Source organism: Lissotriton vulgaris, chromosome 4_1 (genome assembly GCF_964263255.1).
Source record: "Lissotriton vulgaris chromosome 4_1, aLisVul1.2, whole genome shotgun sequence".
Taxonomy (NCBI): Eukaryota; Metazoa; Chordata; class Amphibia; order Caudata; family Salamandridae; genus Lissotriton; species Lissotriton vulgaris.
Genome location: NC_141691.1, coordinates 543652788 through 543676421, shown reverse-complemented (window position 1 = coordinate 543676421; position 23634 = coordinate 543652788). Strand labels below are relative to the sequence as shown.

At 45.3% G+C, this 23634-nt stretch overlaps 1 protein-coding gene across 1 annotated transcript in view; it reads right to left on the bottom strand.

Moving 5' to 3' along the window:
- Positions 1-10403: 10403 nt before the first annotated feature.
- LOC147722214 (rho GTPase-activating protein 6-like) overlaps positions 10404-23634 on the bottom strand; it is a 787911-nt gene continuing 774680 nt past the window's right edge. Inside the window, exon 13 of the mRNA XM_086964682.1 lies at positions 10404-16285. Within this exon, the coding sequence (XP_086820808.1) occupies positions 15753-16285 (533 nt within the window). The 3' untranslated portion in view covers positions 10404-15752. The remainder of the gene's footprint in view (positions 16286-23634) is intronic.

The window sequence follows — 23634 nt, the reverse complement described above, 5'->3', positions numbered from 1 at the left end:
GAGGGCTCGGAGTCGATGCGATCAGCGGCGGTGCAGAAACGGGGTCACTTGGAGCTGGAGCCGAACTCACTACTCACTGGCGTTGCTACTGGCATCGATCGGGCCCGGCGGCCGGCGTCGAGGAAGCGGGACACTGGAGCCGTTACTCACGATGTCGAGCTGGATTCGGCGGCGTCCGTCGGCATTGAGATTGCTGGATTCTTTCAGAGGTGCTGGATTTTCAGGTTCCTGCAACAAGCACCTTTAGCAAATAAATGAAGTCCTTTAGCCCTGTGACTTCCACAGGAGGCTGGCACTCTTCCAGCCCTTGGAGATTTTCTTCAGCAAAGTTTGAGAGTACACACTCAGTTCCTCTCTCCTGGTTCCTTGGCAAAAATAAAGAAGCAACTGCAGGATTCCCCCCAGCAAACAGCACTCTGGCAGAAGGGGTAGGCAAGTCCTTGGATCAGCAGGATTCTTGTCCTTGGTTCAGGGTTCCTTGTCAGAATTGATCTAATTTCTTTGGTTCAGGGGTCCTTCTCTTATACCCCGTTTTGGCTTTGATCCCTTTTTCCATGCAGGGGAATTCCCCTCATCCTGGGTTTGTTGTGGGTGTAGCCAGACAGAGGCACCTGGCCTATTCACTGTGCAGGGCTGGGTCCTCAGACGCCCAGCAGGAGGTGCAGCCAGTATTGTCACTGGCAGGAGCAGAGCTATCAGTCGCCCGGCAGGAGGTGGAGCCAGCATTGTATCAGGCAGGGCAGGCTATCAGGAACTACTCTCCCCCTACTCTCAATGCAAATGCACCCCTCACCCCACACTGCCTCATTCAGAACTCTGGAGCCACCCAGCCCCTGCCACAAACACACCAAACCAGCAGAAACCAGAAATAGTTAGACAAGAAAAAAACCACTTTATAAAAGTGCTATTTTCAAATCCAGAGTCCAAAAACCATCCACACAAACGGATGCGTTATCAAACCCCGAGTTCAGGGATAGCAAACTCGACATTGCACCATGCTCCCCGAGCCAGCTAGGATCATACCATTAATAATCCCCGCAGCCCATTCTAACTAATGGAGAGCAGGCGACCTTATGATAGTGAAGTACGAATATGGCGGTAGTTCACTATTATCGTCAGGCTTGTCCTACCTTATTCTTCCAATGCACCCTGCCCTCGGGCCTACCATAGGGGTGACTAACATGAAGTTAAGAGAAGGTTTGGGGACTGGCAAGTAGGTGTACTTGCGCAGTCTGCGTGACAGTACTAGACTGTACGTAGGTCTAGCAATGGCAGACCTTTAGACATACTTTTACTAGGCCGCTCTTGTGGGTGTCACAACAAGTGCTGCAGTCCCACGAGCAGCATTTGTATTTACAAGCCCTGGCACTCCTGGTGCACTAGACTAGGGACTGACATTAAACCAAATAAGCCAAACATGGAATTCAATCAATACAGTAATTTAACATAGGGAGCACTTGCACCGCGGCACTGATCAGCAGTGGCACAGTGCCCAGAGCGATATACCAGCAAAAACATCGTAAACATAGGAGGCAAACAGAAAAAATGGAGGAGAGACTCAAGCCAATGATGTCAGGTCTAACACGTGTCCCGTCCAGCTGAAATGTGGGGAGAACTACCCTTGACCTAGGGAGTCCTCATCACTAAGGCGGAAAAATCTGGACAGACCATCAGCATTGGCGTGATCTGTGCCAGGGCGGTGTTCCACCGTGAAGTCCATCCCCTGTAGGGAAATGGACCACCTCAACAGTTTTGGATTCTCACCCCTCATCTGCATCAACCATCTGAGGGGCCTGTGGTCTGTCTAAACCCGGAAGTGAGTCCCAAACAGGTAGGGTCTTAGCTTCTTCAGCGTCCAGACCACAGCAAACGCTTCTCGCTCTATCGCACTCCACCTCTGTTCCCTGGGAAGTAACCTCCTACTGATGAAGGCTACGAGTAATTCTCGGCCCTCTTCATTCACCTGAGCTAAACAGCCCCCACGCCATGCTCTAAAGCGTCTGTCTGGACAACAAATTCTTTAGAAAAGTCGGGTGCCTGGAGTATGGGTGCTGTACACATTGCAGTTTTCAGGGTGTTGAAGGCTGTCTGACAGGCGTCAGTCCAGATCACATTTCGTGGCTGCTTCCTGGAAGTCAGCGAAGTCAAGGGGTACACAATGTTACCATAATCCTTGGCAAACCTCCTGTAGTAACCCGTGAGACCTAAGAAGGCTCTCACCTGAGTTTGGGTTTTGGGCGGTGCCCAAGCCAGGATGGTATCTATCTTGGGTTGCAGGGGGGCCACCTTGCCGCTCCCTACTTGGTGCCCCAAGTACACCACTGAACCCTGCCCAATCTGGCACTTACTGGCTTTGATTGTGAGGACTGCTCTGCACAGTGCCAACAACACTTCCTGGAGGTGGCGCAAGTGTTCCTCCCAGCTGGCGCTGAACACTGCGATGTCGTCCAGGTAGGCGGCACTGAAATCCTCCAGTCCAGCCAAGACCTGGTTGACCAACCTCTGGAAGGTGGCAGGGGCATTCTTCATCCCAAAGGGCATAACCCGGAACTGGTGGAGCCCATCTGGTGTGGAGAATGCGGACCTCTCTTTTGCCCCGTCAGTTAAGGCGATCTGCCAGTACCCAGACGTCAGATCAAACGTACTAAGGTACCGGGCAGCCCCCAACCGATCTATGAGCTCATCAGCTCTGGGGATGGGGTGCGCGTCAGTCTTGGTGACTGAATTGAGCCCTCAGTAATCCACACAGAACTGATGTTCTGGTGAAGCACCAGGCACTGCAGCCTTCGGTACCAAGACCACTGGGCTGGCCCAAGGACTGCCAGAGTACTCAACCACCCCTAAGGCAAACATTTTGGAGACCTCCTCCTTAATTTATGCTCTGACCTTGTCAGTCACCCTGTAAGCCTTGTGCTTCACAGGAGGACTGTCCCCGGTGTCCACATCATGGACACACCACTGAGTGACACCAGGAATCAAGGAGAACAGATAAGGGAATTGTCCCAGCAGTTGGCGACAATCTTGCTGCTGCTCAAGGGTCAGTGTGTCAGAGTGGACAACACCATCCACTGACCCATCTTGCTCTTTTGCATACAGGAGGTCAGGAAGAGGCTCAGTCTCCTCCTCCATTCCAGCATCTGTAGCTAGGAGCATGCCCACTTCGGACATTTCTAAGTGGGGCTTTAAACGGTTGACATGCAGGAACCTCAAGGGGTTCCTGGGAGATTTCAAGTCCGCCAAGTAGGTGACATCGCTCTTCTTCTCCACAACCTTAAACGGTCCAGTCCACCTGTCCTCGAGCGCACAAGGTTCCACAGGGGACATGACCCAAACTTCTTGACCAGGCTGAAGTTTGACCAGAGTGGCATTCCGGTCGTACCACAGCTTTATCTCTTCCTGGCTGGCCCCCAGATTTGCCTGAGCAAGATCTCTGAAGCGCTGAGTCTGGTTCCTAAAGGCCAGCATGTAACTGTGTAGATCCTGGGAGATTGCTCCCAGCCTTCTTTGACCAGACTCAGAGGTCCTCTTACCGGGTGTCCATACAAAAGCTCAAAGGGGCTGAACCCTAGAGACTTCTGTGGCACCTCACTGTAAGCAAACAGCAGGCATGGCAAGAGGACGTCCCATTTATGCCTCATTGGTTCTCAAGACCCATGATCATGCCTTTAAGGGTCCGGTTGAATCTCTCAACCAGCCCATTACCTTGAGGGTGGTAAGGAGTTGTGAACTTGTAGGTTACCCCACACTCCTTCCACAGAGACTTCATATAGTTGGAAATGAAGTTGGTGCCCCTGTCTGACACCACCTCTTTGGGGAACCCCATGCGGGAGAAAACACCCATCAGTGCCCGTCTCACCACTGGGGCCGCCACTGTTTGGAGAGGGATGGCTTCCGGGTACCGTGTGGCATGCTCCACCAAGACCAGGATGAACCTGTTGCCCAGGGCTGTCTTGGGGTCCAGGGGCCCAACAATGTCAATCCTCACCCAGTCAAAGGGGGTACTGACGACTGGAAAAGGTTGGAGGGGAGCCTTCTGCTTCGTTCCGCTTTTCCCACGTGCCTGGCAAGTGTGACAGGTTTTACAATGGACGTCTACATCCCTTCTCATCTGAGGCCAATAAAAATGGGTGACAAGCCTGTCATAGGTCTTGTCCTGCCCCAGATGTCCAGCTAACGGAACGTCATGAGCCAAACCCAGTAGGAAGGCTCTGAAGCGCTGGGGTACCATCAGCACACGGGCTGACCCAGGCTCAGCAGCCTTAGGCTCGCTATACAGGAGGTCGTTCTCCCAGTAGACAAAATGTGTCCCTGACTGATCACCTGCGGTTTGGGCTGAGGCCTGCTGCCTCATACCCACAAGAGAAGGGCACACTTTCTGTTCTGCACAAAATTCTTCCCTGGAGGGACCACCATCCTGCTGCCAGTGGGTCAGCTCGGGCAGGTCTCCTAGTTCAGCAACTTGTTCCCCTGTGGGCTCCAGGGCATCCCCCTCAGGGTATACCTCCTCCTGGACCATGGGAATGGTGGGGGCCGGTTTCCCGCGCCCCCTGCCTCTTCTTTTCACAGCTGGGTCCTGGGCCATACTTTCAGGCTCCGGGACCCCATCAACACCCTTACTTGCTGTCATCGATCGAGTGGTTGCACACACCCACTCTGGCACACCCAACATTTTCAAATGTGTCTCTCGCTCCACCTTAGCCCAAGGGGAGTCTTCGAAATCATTGCCCAGGAGACAATCAACAAGCATGGCGGGCCTCACAGCAACCTGAAGAGTACCTGAAACTCCCCCCCATTCAAAGGGAACCTGGGCTACCTCACACTCTTTCTGGGAGTTGTCAGCAGCTATCACAGGGTAGAATGCGTGGGGAACCACCTGCTCTCTGGACACCAAGTGACAATTGACAGCTGTCACACTCGCTCCGGTGTCTCTGAGAGCTTCCACTTTCTGGCCATTAATGGTCACCCACTGCCTATATGTATTAGTGTTACTAGGCAGAGGGGTTGGAGGGACCATTTCCATGTCTCCTAGCGAGACCAGCGGCATCTCTGCGGGACCCCTCCCACCAGTGGCAACCATCTCCTCCCCTCCCAGGGCTACACTCGCCAACTGATGGGGGGATGCACGTGGTGGTGCATTAGTCCCTCATGGGACACTGGGGATCATAATAACGATGTCCCACCTGCTTACAAACATAGCAGGTCATTGGGCCCCTATGAACAGGTTTACCTGTCGGGGCCCCTGGCTTCTTCACAGGGGGAGGCTGGGAACCCTTTCCTTGGTTCCCTTGGGGATTACTTTGGGGCCCTTTCTGGTACTCCCTCTGTTTACCCTTGTCCCCCCCACTCTTCTGCTGGGGACCCTGCCCACCTTTGGCTGAGTCTCCCACTGGACCCTTGTGGACCCTGGTACTGACCCAGCAGTCCGCCTCCTTAGCAAGTTTTCTAGGGTTAGATATCTTGCTATCAATAAGGTGCTGGCGCAGCTCTGGAAAACAGTTATTAGACAAATGCTCCCAAGCAAACAAATCATAAAGAGCTTCATAACTTTCCACTTTGCTGCCCTTTACCCAACCATCCATGGCTCTGCAAAAAAATGACACATATTCAACCCACGTCGTACCAGGCAATTTCTTACATTCTCTAAAGGCTTGTCTGTACTTTTCTGGGGTTAGGCCATACCTCAACATTAAAGCATCTTTCATATGAGTATACAACATCCTATTCTCCACAGGAATATCTAACAGGGTATCTCTCCCCTCATTCACAAAGCGACCACACAACCCTGCTCCCCAATCCTTCTCAGGGACCCGTTGGGCCAACAATGCTAACTCATACGCTTTAAACCATTGGCCAATATCTTCATTCTTATGATAATCTTTGATCACATCTTTGGAAAAATAAAACCTACTTTCTGCAGGCACAGATGGGACGTTGCTACCAGAGGGATTCATTTCTAAACTCTTAGCTTGGAGCTCCATTTCCCTCACCATTTTTTCACGCTGAAAAGCTAACTTTTCTCTTTCAAACTCCAACCTTTTGATCTCCATATCAGCTTCTCTTCTGCCTTTTGCATTTTCTAACTCCAACTGCCCATTTATCTTACGTTTTGCCATTTCCATGTTGTATGCACGCTCCTTTTCCCTTTCATCTCTTACTTCCGGAGAAACACCCTTGGAGGACACACTGCTACCGGGAGAAGACACTGGCCCATTCACTGGCACCGCCTCCTACCCTTCCCCTGGCGGTATCACCACCGCATCAGAGGGATTTCTGGCCTCTAACCAGGCCTCCAAGGCTTTCAGATATTCCCCTTTCTTGGAGATGTCTGGGGTAGGAACTTTAAACTGCTTGCAAAAGGATTTCAGCTCATGTAGCTTGTAGTCGTTTATCTTTGCTCTATCAAATTCCTCCACAACAACAACAGGGGTAGTGACTCCGGCATCACTCATTGTCAAAACTGGCAGTGTTAAAAAAATCAAGCTTCAGAAAAGCGGAGAACAAAAATAGAATCCTACCAAAATAGATTGTGGCTGCGCTATGGTCTGCTTTCACTATGTAGCGCACACTAATCACTGCACATGGGTCATAAATGCAAAGTTCAAATGCTCATAGCTGACCCACCAATGTTAGACTTGGCTGTCTCTAGTTAGCAGAGGTATACACTTCTGACAAATAGGGACTCACCTCCTCTAGTCAGGGCAAGGGGATCACACACTTAGAAAACCCCTGCTCACCCCCTTGGTAGCTTGGCAAAGCAGACAGGCTTATCTCAGAGGCAGTGCGTTAAGCATTTATGACCAAATACAGTGATAAAGTGAATACACTACAAATGGACACGACACAGTAGTATTATAAAAATAAGGATTTTTATATAAGGCTTAGCACAAGACCAAATAACGACAAAAATATACCACAATCTTAATAAATACTCTTGGAAGGAAAAATAATAGTTCAAGTGTAATTTCTTCTTAGCACAAAGTCTTTAGTAACAAAAGCAACTCTTCTTCTTTAAATCACAGTTCTTGGCAACAATGTAACCCACACGGGAGTCACACGACGTCGAGGCAAAGTTAATCCAAAGGTTCGGCGTCGACCGCAAGGAGCGCTACGTCGAGCCCGGAGTCACACGGACCCCCCACAACACAGTACCTTGGAAATGCGAGGCACACGATCAGCGGCGTCGAGAAGTCCGGCGTCGCGTCTTTGGTGTCGATTGAGCCCCGGAGTCAGGGCGATCTGCAGCGGCGTCGACAGATGTCAGGCAGGAGCACCGCTCACGAGGCGAAGCAGGATGCGGCGTCGTCGTCGATGTCGATGATGATGTTGCGAAAGTGAGCAGCGCTCACGGCGCCGAGAGGGCTCTGAGTCGATGCGATCAGCGGCGGTGCAGACACGGGGTCACTTGGAGCTGGAGCCGAACTCACTACTCACTGGCGTCGCTACTGGCGTCGATCGGGCCCGGCGGCCGGCGTCGAGGAAGCGGGACACTGGAGCCGTTACTCACGATGTCAAGCTGGATTCGGCGGCGTCAGTCGGCGCCGAGATTGCTGGATTCTTTCAGAGGTGCTGGATTTTCAGGTTCCAGCAACAAGCACTTTTAGCAAATAAATGAAGTCCTTTAGCCCTGTGACTTCAACAGGAGGCTGGCACTCTTCCAGCCCTTGGAGATTTTCTTTAGCAAAGTTTGAGAGTACACACTCAGTTCCGCTCTCCTGGTTCCTTGACAAAAATAAAGAAGCAACTGCAGGATTCCCCCCCAGCAAACAGCACTCTGGCAGAAGGGGTCGGCAAGTCCTTGGATCAGCAGGCTTCTTGTCCTTGGTTCAGGGTTCCTTGTCAGAATTGATCTAAATTTTTGGTTCAGGGGTCCTTCTCTTATACCCCTTTTTGGCTTTGATCCCTTTGTCCATGCAGGGGAATTCCCCTCATCCTGGGAAGTTTGTGGGTGTAGCCAGGCAGAGGCACCTGGTCTATTCACTGTGCAGGGCTGGGTCCTCAGACGCCCAGCAGGAGGTGGAGCCAGTATTGTCACTGGCAGGAGCAGAGCTATCAGTCGCCCGGCAGGAGGTGGAGCCAGCATTGTATCAGGCAGGGCAGGCTATCAGGAACTACTCTCGCCCTACTATCAATGCAAATGCACCACTCACCCCACACTGCCTCATTCAGAACTCTGGAGCCACCCAGCCCCTGTCTCACACACACCGAACCAGCAGAAACCAGAAATAGTTAGACAAGAAAAAAGCCACTTTCTAAAAGTGCTTTTTTCAAACCCAGAGTCCAAAAACCATCCGCACAAACGGATGCCTTATCAAACCCCGAGTTCAGGGATATCAAACTCTACATTGCACCATGCTCCCTGAGCCAGCTAGGATCATACCATTAATAATCCCGGCAGCCCATTCTAACTAATAGAGAGCAGGCGACCTTACGATAGTGAAGTACGAATATGGCGGTACGTCACTATTAGGACATGCCAAATTCGTCAGGCTTGTCCTACCTTATTCTTCCAATGTACCCTGCCTTCGGGCCTATCATAGGGGTGACTAACATGAAGTTAAGGGAAGGTTTGGGGACTGGCAAGTAGGTGTACTTGCGCAGTCTGCTTGACAGTACTAGACTGCACGTAGGTCTAGCAATAGCAGACCTTTAGACATACTTTTACTAGGCCGCTCTTGTGGGTGGCACAACATGTGCTGCGGCCCACAAGCAGCGTTTGTATTTACAAGCCCTGGCACTCCTGGTGCACTAGACTAGGGACTGACAGTAAACCAAATAAGCCAAACATGGAATTCAATCAATACAGTAATTTAACATAGGGAGCACTTGCACCGCGGCACTGATCAGCAGTGGCACAGTGCCCAGAGCGATATACCAGCAAAAACATTGTAAACTTAGGAGGCAAACAGAAAAAATGGAGGAGAGACTCAAGCCAATGATGTCAGGTCTAACAGTCACCATTTTGGTTCCATTGTCCTTCCAATAAACACCGAATGTTATTGTTCACCAGTGGCGGCTCCTCCACTATGGAGGAGAAGCACCCCTCCTGCTGAGAGCCAGCTGAGGGTGACAGGAAACATAAAATGATAGTAAAACCATTTATCATTTTTCATTTTTCTTTCCCTGTTAGAGCAGCCAAGTCTAGGTGGAGCAGGCCATGATGACAGCAGGGGAGGAGTAGTGCACACTGTAAATGTGCATGACAGTTTGGATGGCCGGCTTAGGCCGGCCAAACCGACATGCCCACTTAAGTTTCTCCAACCGAGCTGTGTTGCACAGCCGGGTTGGAGAACAGCATAGACTCCTAGGCACTCTCTGCGCTCAAACCAAGCCACTTAGACCAATCCTGGAACTGTTGTTATGCTATTGAGAGCAGCGCCGAGATTCGGTGGGGACACTGTACTGGTGTCCCAGGGTCCGCTTGGACACCAACAGGAGCAGGAGAGGAGAGAAGCACTGAGGCGGCCTGCAGCATCAGTGGCCGAACATGCAAGATTTTTTTTAATTACTATTATTTCCCTAATCTGCTGTCCCAACTCACACACTGCTGCTCATCAAAACTACTTACTCCTGGAAACCATAACTCTTTAGCTGCATCAGTAGTGAAACTGAAAGCAAAATAGGTGTCTCAACCGCTCACAACACCAATGGCAGGATTATTAAAATATCCAATAAAAGAAGAGGCGTCTGATGAACGATACATAACCAACGGTGCCCTATTTTTTCCATTCCCAGAACGACAAACATTCAAACACACAGATAAGCAGGGTTGAAACACAGAGATGCAGGTTTGTTTTCTGAAACACCTCCACCTCCAATACCAGCTATCTCCGAGCAACTGAAAGAGAATCCAGAATGGGGGCTACCTCTGGTGCTCGTAACCAAATCTAACACAGTGAGATGTGGCTCACATTATGATGGATAGCAGCACCATTCCATCATAAGGATGAGTGTACTGTGTAATCAATCCCGAGTGATGCATCATAAATAGATGGCTTTAAGTTCGGAATATGAAAGTTATGTAAACTGCAGTGTTGAGTGTTTGGCAGTGATTGACATGGGGTACCCCCTTTGACTGCTACACCTCTTTGATGTATAGTTGGTAAATAATTTTGTTGCTAGCTTCTACGCCACGATAATAATCTTAGTAAATTAAATAATGAGTCATTGCCATACCAGGCTGATAAAAACAAATGCCAATGTTGAAACTCAACTCCATAATCAAATACACCTTCTTCAGATCAAAGACCAAGCCTATGGTAAGTTTGCCTTACAGGCCTAACAATGGCTATAAAGTCATATGGGCCCCTTTCAAGGTTGGTGCAATCACAAACCCTTTGCCCATTGAAGGGTTTAGTAGGAAGTAGATAATTTAAGTATCAACAAAGCACCAATTTATTATGAAACTTTTTTATTACACCTTTTAACTAAATATATTATACATGATGCAAAAAAACCTACAGGCATATCTTTAAAATATGCATTAAAACAGACGTTAAAAAAATACATAAAAACAGATAATCATGCAAAAATTGTTTTGGTGATAAAAATTAAATTATTATGATGAGTCGTTTTGGCTGTCTGTGTGTGGCATCACTTTAACATGATTGTCCTAGATTCTCTTCCCAATATCCACAGTCAGTTCCCAACGGTAACATGTGAATTCTCTGGCATGTTCATATTGAATTGAGTTAATTTGAGGTAATATTCTTCTAGATAGTATTTAATTGTTGTGCTTTTTTGTTTTGTTGATGGTTTAGCAATTAATACTTAATTATCAACCTTTACTTCACTTAAAAATGGAGGGATAGATTTGCTTTGTAGTGTTCTGTCAGTAGACATTTTGGGGATACCACCACCACAAATAACTCGTAGTGGAGTAAACCTGGACAAGGACAACAAATTCCAATCCAACCATTTAACAAAACAGCTTGTGATATGACAATCAGACGGAAGCTAGACACAGTTGACCAAATCGTCTCATTTCTGCAATTCATTATTTTATCACAAGAGCGATTTATGTGCAGTTTAACACTGTAAATAACTTCTTATAAATATGTAACCCACTTGGATCGATAGGTAAAAAAAGTATTGTTTTACAATTGAGTCTCTGTTTTCCACATTGCAGGTGTATGTGAGTTGCAGAATGGCAAAAGTATTATTTCATGCACTTCATAAAACATATCTAAAGCAGGTCACTGAACTATTCTCATGCAGATAAAGTCGCCAGGCGTGCTGTCACAGTAATAATTGAATACTTTGATTGTGAATGTTGTGAATTTCCAATTTCTACATGCTTAATGAGTGCATTAGCTTCCCAGGATGTTCAGGTAGCATTTGTAAGCTGCTTTGAATAGGTCTCACGCAATATGAATTTCCATTACATACGTTATGTTACATATTTTGAATGTCATTCACAAAAGTAAACCCATTATATCTCAACTTTGCAAGGATTTCATGTAAACGGATTTCATACTTTAACTTTGGTCTTCGGTGTATAATGGATATCAAACAAGTATATAAATATTGAAACACAAATATGTTCAGCAAGCCAAGTTTGTGCGAGAAAAGATTGGTTATTAAAAAGTTCAATATAAACTACTTAAAAAAATTGACTAGCATGCATACAAATTTCAGTGACATCCACAACCCCCTTGACTATGAAGCACACTAGTTCCAATTTTGTTGACCAGTGATAAAAATGTACCGAATACACTTCTGGGTAATATGTGTCAAAACGAGGCACGTATTTTTAAAGTAAGAAGACTCTGCTGTATGTAGCCGTTTATTAGAAATGTTCTTTGAGTTTTATGTGATAATTATATAAGTAGCATTCAGTGTATATTTTGACATGCATCTGTGCAGTTATAAGTTTCTTGAGTTCCTTATACAACACTGCTTAGTGATGATTCTTTTTTTTAACACTTTCATATGTTTGACAAGAGGTTAACTTTGTTTTTTTAAAAGAAGAGATAACTTTGTTCGGGTGAATATATCAAATGTAAATGGCCTCAGACAAATTTTTATAACAGGTGTAAACATACAATAGTGTTTTGTAATCTTTTGATCCAGATGAAATAAACATATTGTTTCAGAAATTGCAAAATTGTAAGACCGATAATAAATTATGTGATACATTTGTCATGTTTCATTTGTTACAAGATCTGAACAACATTTGACCAGTAGTCCTGTGTACATTCCATAAGTGCCTTTGTTGACAGTTGAAAGTATCTGTCTTCATGTGACAGCAAGCCATAGATCTTGAGAACAAGCATATTTTTCAATGAATGAACCCCTACGTATTCATGCAAGAATTAAGGTACATCAATTGCCCGCCCTGGTCTGCCATTGTTTGCTATGCTTCTCATCCACTGTCTTCTTTCAATTCTTCAGTTTAAAATCTATTCTGGTTTTGTAATGCATACTTTGTTGAATTCCTTTCCATTTATGATCCATTGTAGTTGTTTTTTGATTGAGGGTCCTGGTAAGAGACTTGACTTGACTTGAGGGCACAAAACCAATGAACCAATATATCTTGTAAATTTATTACATGAATATTGAATATAGAGAAGAACCCACTTGGCAACAAGCATACCAGAAATAAACAACATCATTTAAACAGATCACTACATTATCCGCCTGGAAAATGTCAAATATCTCTTGATGTCCCTAGATATGTACTGTAACTTGTTATGCTAAGCATACACTCTATCACCACGCCCCTTTCCACGATTCTGCCATGACCTATAAATGTTGATATCCCTGGCATCCAAGCTCCTGGACCCCACTGATGTGTCCAAACTTGGTAATATGGATCACCTTCATGACAGCCAAAATGTCTCCCTTCTCTTTCCCTAGCAGCTTAGGCTAACCCGGTTATGGAAGTCTAACCTTTGCTCACACAAACATGAACCTTGGTGCATTTCCCCTAGGTTGTCATCCAAAATCCTGAGAAGAAAATCAATGAAGATGCTTGGAATGGATGAAAGTTTAAATTGTGATTGGTTATCCCTGGCTTTTCACCTGTTCTGCCAGGAAAAATAAATGATGGAACCCTAAGCCAGTGACATGTTTTTTTAATTTGGACTTGAAGAACAAGTGATGCTCCACAAGCATATAGAGACATTTGTCAAAAACAGGACTCTTTTGTTCACCTTTGTCCTCAAGGCTAGGAATAAGAATATGATCAAAAAACATCCTGGTCCTGTGGTCTGCCTTGAAAGAGGAGGGATGCTGTACTACTCAGTGTGTTTATAGAGGAGCTGGCAAACTTGAAAGAATACAATGACAAGTTCAGGAGATCTGAAGACTGCATGGGAATTCAGATTACACTGTCAGTATATTTATGTGATAAAATTAAGTCAAACTCTATGATACTATATTAACTCCATTATAATATATTGTTTTTACTAGATCCTTAATATTTGGTTTGTTGGTATAGGTATAATATAATACACTGAAACAGGCAATATATTTCTTTATTACAGGGATATGTACAAGGCTTTTTAACATCATAGGACCTATTCACAGAAACCTGCTCATTTAGTAACAAAATAAAGTTTACACTACCAATAGGAGGAGGGAGTCAGTTATTTAAGGAAAACTTCAGGCAGTGCTTTATATTTTACCTTCTTATGAGGGACATTTTTTGCTGTGTATATAACCTCTTCGCTGCTGATGACGAGCTCAGCTCGTCATCAGCTACGGCGCTCGTATGCTGATGACGAGCTGAGCTCGTCATGTTACTCGGGATTTTAAAAAATCCAGCACACAGCGGGAAAAGCCGCCGCAGTGATGCGGTTAAATAAGTACTGTGCAAGGTCAAATGCCATCTCATGTATCCAATCCTGTGGACAAGCCAGTCAAGGATGATGGTATGCTACCACTGAAAATATGATATCCATTAAAGTAAAAACACCATTGTAACTAACTCTGATCGAACTAAATTACACTACAATTAAAATGTATGATGTTTGTTTCTAAATTGGAAGTGATGTATTCGGCATTCTTGTTTCAAATCTATGGGTTCTTACACATTGTCCTAATAATATTGCTGGTCACCTTCACACTGGCTTGAACAATAAAAATGCAATAAATTATGTTATGCACTATCACTTAAATCTCTAGATCGATTTGTTAAATGCAATACAACCCCAAACACTTTACTGAAATACGATCAGTGAAATCATGAGTAAGAAATTTAGTAAATCTGCCCCTCCAGTATCCTGACTGAAGTTAAGTTCATGCAATAACCACTGGAGAACACAATATGTTTGTATTGCTTGTAAACATACCATCATGATGTACACCCACTGGAAAATATTTTTTAAAGTGTGGTTGACTTTGCAAAATGGGTGTGGAAGAAGGTCAGCCATGACCATTGTACTACAAAGCAATTATTAGCATCATTGGTTGAAAGAATAGCATTGCAAAATTGTGCAGTAGTCTTTGACACAGATATAAAACATGCACTATGATTATGTAAAAGTAAAGTCAAGTGAACAAATGAAGTAGATTTGAAGTCACATGTATAAAACCTACAACCAGTGGAACTCACTTCCTGTCCTTAAAGAGAACTTGATGCACCTTTCCAAAGGGTCCTCTCAGTGGCGTAATGCTAAATGATGCCCCCCTAAAGAATGTGATGAAGGGCTCACAGGTCTCCCAAATCTCACAAATATTTATTGATCTTGATCTCAATTGGGTCCCCCTGAAATTCTTTCCCCCAAGGGTTGCCTCCTGCACCACATTACACCAATCCACTGCATCCTGCAAAGAAGGAAGACTGCAGAAATGGAACATCCATTTGTGAGTAATGACTACTGATATCGTGTCTCTATCATCACCAGCAACATCACAAGTGGCTTATTCCTGAATGGAAATTATTACTGTTTATGCTTAGCTTTCAAAGACTGGAAGAAGGTTTGCAGTAGGAAACCTTTAATTGATATTACTGCACTTGGGTCCTCTCACCATAGATACAACACTCCGGTCACTCACAAATGTGTTTAGTGCAGTTCAGAGTCTTTCCCATTTTACTGAATAGTACTATGCTAACTCTAAACATGCGGCTCTGGCTACAACAAACAATGGAAAGCGTTTAGAACTGTTATTTGAGAAACACCAGGATTTTAGCACATGCTTACCCCCAATTTAAGCAGAGTGCTATTCCACTTGCAGGTTTTTAAAAATGTCCATGCAAATCTATTTTGCAGGAATATTTAGCAAAAGGTCACAGGACACCTTGAAACAAAAAGCAACAATTATGTCTTGTACTTCTGTACAGAATGGAGATTATGGTGCTCTCCTCAGCAAAGAGAAATAAGACCCTATTTGTGAGATGAAGTAATATCATTGTTTTAAAAATTGTGTGTATTTCTTACAACTATGCCATGTTCAGTTGGGATGGCTATACCATGACTGCATGCAAGGGAACAGAGAAATATTTTATTAGACACATGGAATTATTCAGTGGGCCAGTAAAGCTTTATGCAACACAGTGACCTAATGCAGAAGGCTAATTAAGTTATTTTGTGAAACCTCAATCGGGTAAATATTAAAATAGTTCTTCATTTTGTCTGAAAAATACAGACATTGTACCAACATTGTGTCCAGAGTAAAAAGTCTTCACCAGTGTTCATATAACATGATGTTTTTTCTTTGACAACTTTTGCCTGGTGCCATGATTTCTCAAGAAGACGTTAGAACTACTTTGGGTCCTTCAACTGGTTAATACCAGATATGAACACAATATCTCACACAACAGTCTCTCTTTGGGGCTCGCCATTCCTTCCTTCACAGGTTTCCCAGAGCCTGCACTCTGAGCTGGGCTCTTCAGTCTGTGGTGTGTTTGTTGAGTCCTGCCTAACCCATACTAAGGTTGCTGGCTCACTTGGTGACAGAGTGCCATGGCTGGTGTGCGTACTTAATGGGGAAGAGTTTGCACCATCAGCAGAAATGGAAGATGGGCTTCTGCTACCACGTGTTCTACACATCTCTGGGATTAGCCTCCTTATTCCTGTAGATGTTGGACTTCTGTCATGTTCTTGAGGGCTGGTGGCTAGAAGTTTGTCCCAGTCTGTCTGTGGGGACTCGGGGCTTTGCTGCGACCCACCATGGACTTTAGAGAATAATGGTAGGAATTTTGGTCTTTCTGTCATTCGACCCCACAATGGCTTCTCTTGCTTATCCTGTTGTATGGAAGAAGAGTAGTCCTTTAGTGAGAGGTCTTCGTGAGAACGGGAGGATCGGCGTTGGGATAACGGTCGAGACATTAACTGTGATCCACCTACAAAATAAATGCCAACATTGTTAATTAAGAAAATGACAAACTCATAGCGAGATAGTGAGAGAGACAGGCATAGAAAACAATATACAGAAAAGAGAATTTGTAAGAATAGAAGAGAAAATCAGGGACAAGAAGCAACGTCTGTCGGTGCAAATGAACACCATTGACCATCAGAATAGGTGCACAAACGAATATACTGTCATTTTAATCTTTTAAGTCATTGAAACAGTGTTCAAGTATATAATAAAATGTCATGATACAACAAAGAGCTGTAAAAAAAAGTCAATAAACATTATACTGATAAATTGCATAAATGCATAGAAATGAGGTTGAAATGAAACATGGCCTTCCACTCCATCTAAAAGGAGAATTTCATTCTTATTGATAACTGAATACAACACGCATTGGCAAACAAGCTTAACAAGCTGATGTAATGGCTACATATAAAAAACATATTGCAAGCATTCACAAGAAAAAGAAAAAGAAAAAACATTGTGCTGCCACCTCAACATCGCAGGCACGTGCTTGCAAATATTGGCATAAAGAAAAGGTACTTCTTGCTTTGAACTACTGCAACCTAAAATACATAGTTTAAGCACAGACAAATGACTAAAACTAAACATTATATGGAACGGAAACAAAAAAGTAGTAGTGTACAAATTTGGGTTATTAGATGTGAAGGATGTGAGCCTTTCTTTACTGGAAAGCAAGTACACCCTTACAGCCCTTACAGCCCTTGACTCTTTCAGGGCAGTGAAGTAGAGCAGTCCGAAGACTGCTCAGGATAATTGGTGAGGGCTAGGCTTGTACAAACTTGAACCCACAATCACAACCCCCAACCCTAAACCTATCCAATTTACAATATCACAATACAAGCTGGGGTCCATACTAATAAGGCAGGCCTACTAGCTTTGTCAGGATATCAACACATCAGTAGAAGCAGCAAAATGTAATAAATCACAATTGTAACACATGAGAAGTCAATGGGTATAGTATCAAATTTCAAAAGTGTTCAATGTAATATAAAAAGCTGCATTGCCAGTTATTACCATTGTTAATAAAACATTACAGTGGGAAATGTGTCCCAGATTCTCACTTCTACTTTTATCCATTAGGAGAAATTAGGTTGTTGGCTGAGTGGGGTTTTAGTCCTGGGTAAGCAACAGCCACAATTCTTAGAATGACGAACCACAAAAAGTCCATAAATTAACTCATGTTTAACATTTGGGTAACTTGGCTCGAAAAGCATAACTTAGAGGCAATGTGTAAAGTATTTATGCAGCACTGAAACAGTATTAAAGTGAAAACATAAAGTGAAACCAACTGAGAAAACTAGAGTAGAATGTAATACATAATTTGACACCAAAACAACACAAATCTAATCAGTAGAGCCAGAATTAGGAATTTGTAAAGTTTTTAGTATACAGTAGCTCCTAAACGATCATAAATCAAACTGTGGACGTCTGGACTTTCAATCCCCCCAAAAAATCAATCAATCAATCAATCAAAAACATTTATCTAGCGCACTACTCACCCGGAGGGTCTCAAGGCGCTTGGGGGAGGGGGGTCCGCTACTGCTCGAACAGCCAGGTCTTGAGCTGCTTCCTGAAGGCGAGGTGGTCTTGGGTCAGGCGGAGGTGGGAGGGAGTTCCAGGTCTTGGCGGCCAGGTAGGAGAAGGACCTTCCTCCTGTGGTGGCTCTTTGGATGCGGGGGCCGGCGGCGAGGGCGTGGCTGGTCAATCTAAGCTGGCGAGTGGGAGTGTAGAAGTTGAGGCGGCTGTTGAGATATCTTGGGCCTTGGTTGTGTAGGGCTTTGTGTGCGTGGGTGAGGAGACGGAAGGTGATTCTCTTGTTGACCGGGAGCCAGTGCAGGTCTCTCAGGTGTTTGGAGATGTGGCTGTGTCGGGGGATGTCGAGGATGAGTCTTGCTGAGGCGTTCTGGATCCGCTGGAGTCTCTTCTGGAGCTTGGCGGTGGTTCCGGAATAGAGGGCGTTGCCGTAGTCCAGTCGGCTGGTGACGAGGGCCTGGGTGACTGTCTTCCTGGTCTCGGTGGGGATCCACGGGAAGATCTTACGTAGCATGTGTAGGATGTTGAAGCAAGACGAGGAGACGGCGTTGACTTGTCTGGTCATGGAGAGGGAGGAGTCCAGGATGAAGCCCAGGTTGCATGCGTGGTCTGTTGGTTTGGGTGGGCTGCCCAGGGCGGGGGGCCACCAGGAGTCGTCCCAGGCGGAGGGCGAGGAGCCCACAATGAGAACTTCCGTCTTGTCCGAGTTCAGTTTCAGGCGGCTGTTCATCATCCACTCGGCTACGTCTTTCATCCCTTCGTGTAGGTTGGTTCTGGCGGTGGCGGGGTCGTTGGTGAGGGAGAGGATCAGCTGGGTGTCGTCGGCGTAGAAGATGATGTTGAGGTTGCGTTGGCGTGCGATGGCCACAAGGGGGCTCATGTAGACATTGAAGAGGGTGGGGCTGAGCGAGGAGCCTTGAGGAACGCCGCAGATGACTTCGGTGGCTTCTGATCTGAACGGGGTAGGCGGACTCTCTGTGTCCTTCCGGCAAGGAAGGAGATGATTCATTCTAGTGCCTTCTCCTGGATTCCGACATTGCTGAGGCGCTGCGCTAGGGTGCGGTGGCAGACAGTGTCGAACGCCGCGGAGAGGTCCAGGAGGATGAGGGCCGCTGATTCCCCGTTGTCCAGCAGGGCTCGGATGTCATCCATGGCTGCGATGTCAAACTAAAAAAATATGGTTGACCACAAAGGAGTGCAGGTTGGCTACAAGAAGTAGATTGGGTCCGGATTTAGTAGAAATTCTTGGAAAAATTTTCTCAAAAGGTAAAGATCATCAGAGCAAAGCTGCAGGCATTGTCCGAGGAAGGAGTGTCAAGGAGACATTGGACAAAGTCACTGTATATATTTCTACATTTGTACTTTTATGGAGGTTAATTATCTCCAGCGGGACGAGGCAGGAGGATGTAGCTGACAAGAGTTCCAGGAGGCCAGATACCCTTTTTGGGGAAGGACTGCTGAATTGGATTTGCTGCTGCAGAGAAGAACAGAGGGCGCTACTGTAAAGTCAGGTCGACTGGTGATGCACCTTGCACGGATAGACAAGCAAGATGGTCCTGGTCTTCCCTCTGTTTCAAAGCTGTTTTTGCCAAATTTTCAATGTTGGCTCTGGGCACCTTTAGTACCACCACCTAGTGTCCAAGACTGAAGAGGCACCACTTGGGAGGTTAGGACTCACTCAGGCTGGGTTCAAGTACAGATTCAAGATGGTGGGAGGCAATTAAATCCTTGTGGGTCTAAACAGGAGGTCTGCCAACTAGCTCTTGGAGAAACTCTGGTAGTCTGGGGTTTAAGTGATGAAGCAAGGCTCAAGCTGCAGGTCATGCCTAAAGTGCAAGGCAGACTCCAGGAAGCAAATCAGTCCTTCCAGGTGCAGAAAAGCAGAATTGTGGAGCACACAGTAGGCTAAGCAGCAGGCAGTCCTCTGAGAGTCCTTCTGCAGGTCCAAAAAGGGAACTGAAGAGGAGGCCTAAGGTCCCTATTTTAATACCCGGTGCCTTGTTTGACGTAAGGAGACGTTTCTAGAGTCTTCTCTTTGAAGTGCTTGGAATTTCTAGACTACCTTGTCCTGGCTCCATGCTGGCAGCAGGGACAATGCAGTGGTGTCAAGGCCTTTATGTGAAGGAAGAGCAGAGCCTATTGAGTTGCAAGTGGGGCTATGCCTAGTTCCACCCCAGTCCTGCCAGCAGATGGCCCAGGCAGGCACACCTAATCCCTCTATTGTTTAACTGTCTGGGAGGGTTTAACAAAGTCCTACCTGCCAACTACAGTGAGACATTTGAATTTGGGGAGGCTGCAGGCACCAAATGGCAAAAGCTGATAAAATGCCAACTTTCTAAAAGTGCAAAAACAACTGGTGATGGACAGAATGCAGAACAATGTCATACATTCACCCCAGTACAGAGATCTGAGAAGCTTGTTTCCGGTCCAGGGAAGGCATGGCTTGGCAGTTCGGGCTGGACTGTTACCATGAGTCACAGGGTCAGACTGATTTGCATATGGCCATGTCTGAACTGGGGTGGTGTGGAGTGCAACAAAACGATGGCTTTAGGCCCAGCTCTCTGTACTGGGGTGAATGTATGACATTGTTCTGCATTCTGTCCATCAACTGTGGTTTTAACTTTCTAAAAGTGTCATTTTCAAAATTGTAATTTAAAATCTGACTTTTAAGTACCATTTCATAGATACTGAACGTGAAATGTGTATGTGTCCAAATCAAAGGTTAGTACTTATTAAATGTAAAAAGGCAACCCAATTTTATACTATGAGACAGGTAGGCCTCACAGTAGTGAAAAATAAATGTAGGAGTTTTTCACGACCAGGGCATATAAAACCTAAAAGTACATGTCCCACTTTTTTTAATTGCAATGCACTTTGGGATGTTTAGGGGCTTCCTTAGGGCTGACTTATATGCAATAAGAGAGGAATTGAAGACTTGGCAAGGGGATTATGTTGCCAAGTCGAATTTTCATTTTAAAACTGCAGTTAGACTGTAATAGAAGTCCTGGATCATTTTTAAGGGGCTACTTTAGTGAGCAGCACAATATGTGCTGCAGGCCCAATAGTAGTATTTAATTTACAAGCCCTGGGTATATGGTTTACCACTGTACAAGGAACTTAAAAGTAAATTAAATTTGCCAAACCAGTGTAAAACAATGTTATGTTTAGGGAAGTGAGGACAAGCACTTTTGCACTGATTATCAGTGGTAAAGTGCACAGAGTCCTAGGGTCAACAAACACAAATACTGCAAATAGAGCGTAAAGGCAAAAGGGTTGATGGTCACCCTAGAGAGGACCAGGTCTAACCCCAATGCTGCCACTGCACAGGTAAGACTAACCAAAAGGGGCCCCTGCATTTCAGATCTTATGAGCAAAAGCTCCAGCTCAAGGAGTGCTTGATAACATTTAAAGCCTTTACTGGCCTGGAGTCAGGGATTCAAACTCCAGGGAGGCTTAAGGCTAGCATTCAGGATAACCTTTCGGGGGTCTTCCGCATTGCCAGCCTCCCCTCAAACAGACTAAAAGATCATTGGTAGTTCAGCTGTTCTTTTTGAATCACAAAAAGGATGGTTATGCACATTGCTAGGGTTCTGCAACTCACGGGGTGATCCCATGCTCAGAGGCATGCATAGTAAATTATCAGATGTTTGCCAAGTGTGTTTCCTTTTGTTTTCCATCCTTAAATAAAAGCCTTGCACCACATTCTTAATTTTTATTAAATAGTGGGTGCCTGTGCCCACAAACCCCTCAGTTCTGCCTTTTCCTTAGGGCAGTGCATGGAGTTGTGGTGTGGTGTGCACCCCGGTCTCCCAAAACATAGGAACCGGGAGTTGGGTTTGCATACCACAAGGACCACAGTGGCGTCTATTGGTTCTGCTGTCTTGGGAAGGTGGGGTCTGTGTGCAAACTTTCATTGTGTCTAGCTCTGGGTGGTGGTGGTCCTGAGGTCTAAGATGGTTTCATGGAGGAGGCCCCACTCATGCCACCTCCCTTTCACCAATAACAAATTGGGTGTGCCCGAACCCTGACCCATCCCTGGGGTATTTTCCAATTTTGCTGTGGAGCACTATGCTCCCAGTTTACCACTCCCCTCCCCGGGGGGCCAAGATCCTCCTGCTGAAATATTCAGTCCCATAGGAACCAGGAACATTTTACTCAGGCCTCCTGACTTTTAAATTTGCTTTAGTTGGTAATCTGACTTCTTAAGGCTTCTATTGTTAATCGTGTCCTCTGCCTGGGATCATGATGCTCTCTCCTGTGTGGAGGGCATCTTCCAAAGCCACCAATCCAAACACACTCCCTGCAGCACTATACATATCCCAGGGCCTCTTGGCTAATTGAAGGGCACCTGTGCATCAGCACAGTCAATGGCCCGTCCACAGAAGTCACTGTGGAACCTTCCAGAGTACCCAATCATGTCCACTCCCACAACTGTTCCTTCTGGGGGCATATTAAATCCAACATTACAGGCCCTGGAGATACCTATCCTAGTCTGGGGTGCCAGCTGGAGTAACAGCATTTTGTCTACCCTTACAGAGGTTCTGCGGTCTTCTTTCCTCTAGCTGGTCATTATTCCACCCTCAGATCCAGTGTATTCTCAAATGTCTCTTCCTTGTGGGGGTTGGAAGTTCTGGAAGGCAGGCATCACTGCATATTCCTGGGATGCCACATCAGTCAATTCCTACTTCAATAATACTGCACAACATTTTGGGACATTTAAGCATGGCAACCTTCCATGGTAGGTGACACATCCACTGGGTCGATTCCTGACAAAAATTCAAAGAGGAGCGCATCCAGCGATTGGCCCAGAAGGTCTGCACTTCTCCCTTTATTTCTGTGTGCTTGTCTTGTCTAAACCATATGCAGGGTCAACAGTTAATTAGCATAAGTAGATTTGTTCCGGATTTCTTCCTTTCCCATCAATTGGGCCTAGAGCTGTTAATGGCTCTTTGTGTGAGGAGGCCTTTGAGTCTGCTGCTAGGCAGCAGAGTAAATAACTTGGACCAGTAGAGGGGGGCAACGCCTGCAATCAGATTTTTGTGGAGCCAGAGAAATATGACAAATGTTAAAGTGCCATAAGGAGTGTAGTTAGATGAAAGTGACTGTGGATCTACGCTCGGATTATAGCTACAAGAGCAACCCTCTAACCCATTAGAACCTGGGTATATACTTTGTAAGTGCTACAAAGGCTCAAATGGACAACCATACACAATCAAATGCTGCATTTAATGAAGACTGAAAAGAATAAAAAAAGTTTTTTTAAATATACATAAACAAGGTGACAAGAAGTGTGTAAAAAGGCCATTCACCAACCTAATCAGTACTGCCACAGACAGATAACATACAGAAAATAACCAAAAATGACAATAATAATCAATAATAAACACAAAAGATTAAGGTGATTTTTGATTTTAAGTTAACCTAGAGTCCCAATTAATGGCATTGGTAGTTACAGTGTGTATACAAAAATATACCTATAACATAATATGTCCCAAGTGTTAAATACAACACAAATAAATAACAAAAAACAAATATATATACAGAAGGAAAAAAAAGTTGTTATGGTGACAGACAGCTCCTCAGGTTGATTAATGATATCAATGATTAACATACGTTTTGCCTGGTTTATACTGTTGTCAGCATATTGACCCACAACCAGATGTAGAGGTCTCATCAGGATGAAAATAATGGGACACCATGTAAAGAACAGAAATGAAAAATCAATGAAGGGGGGTGTTAACAATTTCTGTGGTTGTGAGCCCTGGAGTGAGGGCAAAGCAT